The sequence below is a fragment of the Musa acuminata genome, chromosome BXJ3-7, assembly GCF_036884655.1.
Source record: "Musa acuminata AAA Group cultivar baxijiao chromosome BXJ3-7, Cavendish_Baxijiao_AAA, whole genome shotgun sequence".
Lineage (NCBI taxonomy): Eukaryota > Viridiplantae > Streptophyta > Magnoliopsida > Zingiberales > Musaceae > Musa > Musa acuminata.
Genome location: NC_088355.1, coordinates 8,558,678 through 8,565,593, shown reverse-complemented (window position 1 = coordinate 8,565,593; position 6,916 = coordinate 8,558,678). Strand labels below are relative to the sequence as shown.

General features: G+C 43.2%; 1 protein-coding gene across 1 annotated transcript; it reads right to left on the bottom strand.

Moving 5' to 3' along the window:
- Positions 1 to 856: 856 nt before the first annotated feature.
- LOC103991828 (aminotransferase ALD1 homolog) lies at positions 857 to 3,298 on the bottom strand. Its single transcript, XM_009411368.3, has 9 exons — positions 3,270 to 3,298; positions 3,133 to 3,188; positions 2,972 to 3,039; positions 2,783 to 2,899; positions 2,280 to 2,342; positions 2,051 to 2,206; positions 1,644 to 1,964; positions 1,373 to 1,579; positions 857 to 1,297 (listed from the first exon to the last, which is right to left on the bottom strand). The coding sequence occupies exons 1-9, from the start codon at positions 3,284 to 3,286 to the stop codon at positions 980 to 982; spliced, it is 1,323 nt and encodes a 440-aa protein (XP_009409643.2). The 5' UTR covers positions 3,287 to 3,298; the 3' UTR covers positions 857 to 979.
- Positions 3,299 to 6,916: the final 3,618 nt, after the last annotated feature.

Genomic DNA, 6,916 nt, shown 5'->3' with positions numbered 1-6,916 from the left:
TGATATTTTTTTCAAGGTGGGATGTAATATCATCACTCAAGATCTCCAATATTTGTTATTATTATATATATTTGAATGATATATTTCTTTTTTTGGTTAGATAAACCACCTTAATCTTCTTAGTCTACACCTTTTCCTGAGTCAAAGAAAGGATAGTTTGGTCTGGCTAATGTTTATAGGGCCCCAAAGTATATCCATCATTAATTACATGATATCTTTTCCTCCCTTTTTCACACGCAATTCATTGAAAGCCAAATGAAGAACAAATATTAGATATTTTCTATTGCGTCCCTTTCTAATTTATAATAGATACTACGCCTTAATCGTCAGTATAAGTACTCATAGTGTGCTCTATTATGACATTTGAGTGTCTCAATTCTTTGCTGATAGATCGATTATATCTTCAGTAAGTTTCCACTCTGTGCACGGAATCGTTTGGCTTGACGCTGAAAGCAGCGAGGGGGTGTACGCAGACTTGTGTGGTGGACGGAGATGGGTTTCTGTCCTTCTCCTGTCACCTTCGTGCACGACCGCCACTGCAGAAGAAGCTGCGACAGTGGTTGTGTGGCCTTTTGTGGATAAGGGTTTTGGATTGCTTTGATTGATCTCCCCTGCATCCGCAAAGGGAGTAGATGGAGAATGATTGTGGTGGAAGTGGTGGGGATGCTACGCCCTCTTCTGATCTCGATAACCTTCGTGGCCCCTCAATTGATTGCCACATTTAGAGTGGGTTATTGATGGATTTCTAGCCTCAAATCATCAGTGCATCATCCTATATACGACTCAGATTTTGGATCCTCATGTGTTTGTGTGTGTGTGTGTGCATATATGTATGTTGTTTGATCGATTTGCATATCAGCTGTAAATGGATAGCCAATATTAATCTTTCATGCTCGGATTCGGATGTCCTCAGACAACTACAGCAACAGTCGATGGCAGATGTTACCGGCAAAACACCAGAAGATGATTCGAGTGCCAGTCAAAGAATATGGAGGAGCACGTCTCGGCCGAGAAGCCTTGTCAGTCTGTGACATGCCTCTCGAACGCATTCCTCGCTGTTGAACGAGCTCACTCTGATGAAGCCTTCGCCTCCCGGCCCAAACCCACATCCCGGTACAGTGATGACGTGCGTCTTCTCCAGGATCTCGGTGAACACATCCCATGACCGGCGACCCGGGAAGCGCACCCACACGTAGGGTGAGTTGCTGCCGCCGTACGCCTCGAGACCCATCGAGCCAAACGTCTCCGCCAGTGTTCTTGCGTTCTGCTTGTACACGTCGATCACCTTGCTCATAGCCTGCGGCTTTGCGTTAGTACGAGGAGATTAATGTCATGACATGTTTGGATCATATGAGCGTGTACGGTTGCTGACCTTGCGACCTTCTACGGACAAACACGCGAGTCCACCGATCTGGGCGATGCTGGACGCACCATTGAAGCAGGTGCAGATGATGCGATCGAAGTCCTTGTGGACGGGGAACCCGTCGGAGTACGAGAGCTCATGGGGGACGACGGTCCACCCGAGGCGGACGCCGGTGAACCCCGCGGACTTGGAGAAGGAGGAGATCTCTATGGCGACCTGAAAGAGCGGTGTTGCTCAAGCAAAGGGGATTGCAAGTCTATGCATGATCAAACAGGGCTACCTCTTTAGCTCCGGGGATCTCGTAGATCGATCTGGGGCTGTCATCCGATATGTATGCAGCGTACGCAGAATCGTAGACGATGAGAGATCCATTCCTATGTGCAGTCTCAACCAGCTGCACTAGTTGCTCCCTGGATGCAGCATGACCTGTCGGGTTGTTCGGCGAGCAGAAGAAGATGACGTCCGTCCTCGGAATGCGGGAGAAGTCCGGGAAGAATAGGTTCTCCGGTCCACATTTCATGTACTCGATTCCCCCGTACTTGCTGCTGCCGGCGACGTAGTCTCCGGTTTGGCCCATTATGATGCCTGAATCAACGTACGCCTGTTCATCCAACAACATTCGATCTCATCATTCCAACAGAGTCATCGGATTCGATCGCAAGTATCTTCTGGCATCAAACACATCACCGGAAAGGTCGGGTCTTGCACGGCAATCGTCACGTCGGATCCGAGCAACAGCTGCACGCGAGAGATGTCACATTGTGCACCGTCCGAGATGAAGACCTCGGTGTCTTCTATGCCCATGTCTCCGTACATCGTTGCAGCAATCGTCTTGCGCAGCGTCTGATAGATCAAGAAATTTAGGAGCGTGTCTTCCCCGACTAGACATCACGAGGCAAGCAACGGAGGATGATACCTTGTTTCCTTGCTCTGCGCCGTAACCTCGATAGCCTTCCCGAGTGGAGAGTGCATGCGAGTACTGCACGAAACACAAAACCAAGTGCATATGTTGATGGAATTCTAAGTTGTGGATGAGAAGCTACGGAGAAAAACCGTTGACATTTTCCGGATAACCATCGACGAAAGTCAAACATATATTGTCCGTTTCTGAAAAGAGTTTTCTGATCAGGTTTCAAACCCTATAAGTTAGTGTGACTCGTGAGGTCAACTTTGCATTAGGCTTAGGAGATTACTATTAAATGCCAATAATAGTCAAATTTTGATGTCATATGAAAATATTATAAACTATTTTTTTTTAAATGATAAGTGACGAAGACGAAATCCAAAGATTCTTATCAATTATATTAGTGTCAAAATATATCAATCGAGATACAAAATCCTTAATTTTTGGTAAGTAAGTCTGATATATCGACATATGATTTAAATATTTACTATAATTCTTAGGAAATAAAACAACACCTCAGCCATTGCGGATGTTATAATGTTTGGTATAGGCTCAGTGGTGTCACCAATCCCCAAGCTAATGATCTTGGCATCTGGATACTTCTCCAAGTGCTCCTGTTGCCTCATGCCAATCTGTTCCACAGCAAAGCTTGAGAGAGAGAGAGAGAGAGAGAGAGAGAGAGGGTAACATGAAACGAAGACTACCTCGGGAAACAGATATCCATTTCGGAGCTTTTCCATGTTTGCATTGCGAGAGAGCTTCAATTGGGAGACTGCACATGCCAGCATGAAATAAACTGCATAGAATCTCAAGCAAGAGTGTCTATGCGTTGATGAACAAGTAGACAGCAACACAATCTAATTACCCATCTTGATCTGACTCATCATGCTGCACGAAGGGCCGCCTCTCAGATGAATTGGCCTAAAGACCACAAGAGAAGACGATGACGGTGCACAAACAAACGCAAGAAACTCTAAGGCTACACTTTCTGCAAACACTTACTTCGATGCAATCATCATCGTGTACGTGCAGGAACAACAAGCTTTGATATCTCTTGTGAGCTATCGGAAGGTATATATAGAGGAACAACAAAGCCAGGCTCAGGTGGCGACAATGCCATGTCGTGGCGGTGATGGTGGTCAAGTCCGGCGAAGACTAATGGATTCAAATGGAGCTGTCGACAGCCATCAGAGTGGGCCAGAGAGAACTTTCTTCTGGTCGTTAGTTCTAGCGATCAAACACGTAGTACAAGATCAAAGGACTGGTAAGCGCCGGTCCGAAACAAGCTTGTCCTTCATGCTCGTTCTTCTTGTCAACGGTGGAAGGATGCATGTAAGGGATGGTGATGTGAGGATGGAACTGCCACTAGCTTTCTCGCAGTTCCACCAAATTTCCAGCGATGTTCCGACCATGTTCTTCGAGTGGCGAAATGGAATTCAAATTGTAGCCCATCAATTTCCATTTGTTCATCAATGTCAATTGTTTGTCTACCCATGAAATTTCCTGGAAGAGTTTACCGCGAGGAAAGAAGAACAAACAGTCGCAATAAAAAGAGGAATCTTAGCGAGCAGAAGAAGAATGAATTGTAGATAAGCACATTTCCAAGTCTTTTTCGGGTCACCATCTTCCTCGGCTTTTTTCTCCCTGGTTTGTGTTTGATTGTTGATCTCTCGAAGTATGTTGGAATTTAAACTTGTTCAAGTAATTTCACAAAAAATGGAGAGATTCAGTGCATCAAAAGAAAAAATAGATTAAATGTCTCTGGAAGAAGAAACCAAATTGACTATTGGTTCTTGAATGGATTTCTTGAAAGAGAATGATTCATATAATATATCTTTGTGGACTATATAAACCCCGTAAGATCATGAAACATGTAGAATTTCTAAAATCGTAAAGAATTTTGAAAGAAACATCGAAGATTTAATCTTGTCCTATTCTTCCTTTATTTAATAACTCTATCCCTTCTTCCTTCCTATCAAGTTCAACAAAGTATACTTGAATTATCCGCAATCCAAATTGCGGGGAAAAAACCCTCTTCAAGCAGTTGCAAGCGAAAAGAATGATCGTTTCCATGATCATTCTCTGCAATTACAAGGGTCGATGATAAACTATAGCACATAAGCACGGATCATGTCGCACACCATCCATGCATGGCTTCGGCAGGCCATCACCGGCAACTTGGACAAAACAATGAGTTGCTGTGGGAGACGACGGAGAGGTTTTGGAAGCTCATGTTTTGACTTCTCAAGCACCATTGCAGACTTGTGCCTCCGTCCTTGGAGGGGCCTGCTGATGGAACCAAACACCCACCGGGGGGGGGGGGCGGCGGATCGGTGCATGCACTGCGATCCTTATCCGACCTAACACACCAACCTATCCATAATCGTATCAATGCCACCACCAACCAGCTCTTGCGGGACTCATTTCTGGAAGACTTTCGCTAGACTTGCAGTCACCCAAGTCAACTTAAAATTTCTGGGTCTCTCCGTTTGCTGCTTCATTGAAAATTCCCGTCGGTTGATGCCCGATGGACTCGGCAACTGTAGAAAACGAAATCCACACCATCAGACACATGTAATATAATCGAATAAACCTCTCCTCCCTCTCCAAACCGATGGTGAATTTTCTCTGCTAAGTTCTGCGTGTGTTGAGTCTAGACACCTGCGAAGAAAAACCTACTTGGATGCATGTGGTTTTGGGTGGGACGACGACCACAGGAAGCTACGTTCGTTATCCATGACCCTCTTCACCCACGGGGTCTCACAGAATCCCCAGCTGCGGCACGTGCTTTGACCGAGGGGCTTGACTTCGACGAGGAATCAAGGAACTGGAGCTGCATCATCTTGGGTGAGTCGTCGTCCCTTGGAAGGTACGAGAGCACAGCTTCTAATTGATTACTAATAGTGCTTACTTCATTAAACGTTGACTTATTGACGGAGAAGCCTGTGGATTGTCTGCATGCATGGGATGGAGTAGGTTGGTCCAAGAAAACCTGGCATTCCGATGGAAAGTACGTTGATGTGGTTTCATGTCAGCAAACCCTTTTGTTGACTAACATTATTAAGGACAGCCAGGGAAGATTAAGAGTAGGCTAATCCGATTTCGTGGAATTGATAGGTCTAAAGAAATAATTCTCACAAGAAATCTCAGCTGATGACGACGAGGAAGAACAAACAGGTGACACAAACAGTTTTAAGTCTTGCATCAGAATCTAAACAATCGTGTAACATAACATTACAAGATATATATATATATATATATATAGCCTATCATAACAAATATTACCGGGCAACATTAAAGAGACAGAAAAGAAACCTAATAAACATAGACATAGACATGTAATGTAGGGATCATTGACAATAATGCACACTAAAGAACAATTGTGCAGACCATACAATTCAGTATTCATTCTCAAAGTCAAAGCACACCATCTTTGATGGATTTAAAATCATAAGAGCGTTGAAGTCAATTGCAATTGGCAAGACAAATGTTAACAGCTAATTCATCCACCACTGTTGCAAACAATTAAAATCCAAATTCCCAGACTTGAAGAACCCAATCTATTAATCTAGCATTATCAACAGAATACTACATAGCAATAGTTAATCAAATACCATTGGTATTGGCAACCATAGACAATAACTCTTCTCCAGAAGATTACTGGGAAGTCAGCACCTATTTCAGAAACATGGTCGGTAGGAATGGCATTTCCACACATTACAACCCTCCCAGAAAGATATGCACGGAATGATGATATATATTTCTTTTTGCAAGATTTAGTTTGTAGTAAAAAAAAATACACTACAATAAACAGGAGATATATCCGAAAGAGAAATGCATAACCCAAAACATATTCTTGAAGAAAATTATATTAAGAAACAAGGAAACTAACTGAAGCGGACACGATCTGCCACCGCCGTATATGAGATCGTCTAAGGATGGACTTGCACATTCTATGCAGATGATGTGAATTAAAAATACCATTGTTGTAAATTCAAACTTGCACTGGTGTCATATTATCCTTCATGCCACCATCAGACAAACGAAAAAAAGAAAAACTAGAGCCAAAAGAAAAAAGTACAAGTAGAACAATCAAATACCTCCACCATCTAACAATATTCTGGCTATACCTAATAGAGACAAGCAAAGTTCTCCAAATTACTGAATTTTTAATAAGGAAATCCTGATAATGACAACTGCATAAGTTAGCAAATCTGCAAGTAAGCCTCTAGCTCCAAAAAAATCGAATTGTAGTATTACTCCTAGCAATGCAATACGTACAAGTTTGCTAGTGGCATCAACAAGGTGTGAAGCAAATCAGCAGCAGAAAAAATTTTTTCAGGTTACACGGGGCATCACTCCAATACCCTTGATGGACACAACTATATATGTTCCAGTTTTGCACACTTAACGCCTTCCAAAGTTGACTCACAACATCATAGACTAGTTGGTGGGTCCGTTTCCAGACGGTTATCGTCAAACCAAGTTAGCAAAACAATCCTACACTAACCTCAACCAAATGATAACTCCAATGAATGTCTATGCTAAATTATTTATGTGCTGCAGGCTACAAGCTCTCATGTGCAGAAGAAGGGACCACTAATGTGTAAAAGGAAGAAAACATTATTATACCTTGAAGAAGTAACAAC

What these genes read in the sequence shown, in the direction of transcription:
- LOC103991828 (XM_009411368.3), bottom strand. An exon ending in GCGCAGAGCAAGGAAACAAG is followed by an intron (nt 2,207 to 2,279) that starts GTATCATCCTCC and finishes TTGATCTATCAG; the next exon opens with ACGCTGCGCAAGACGATTGC. An exon ending in TGCAAGACCCGACCTTTCCG is followed by an intron (nt 1,965 to 2,050) that starts GTGATGTGTTTG and finishes TTGGATGAACAG; the next exon opens with GCGTACGTTGATTCAGGCAT.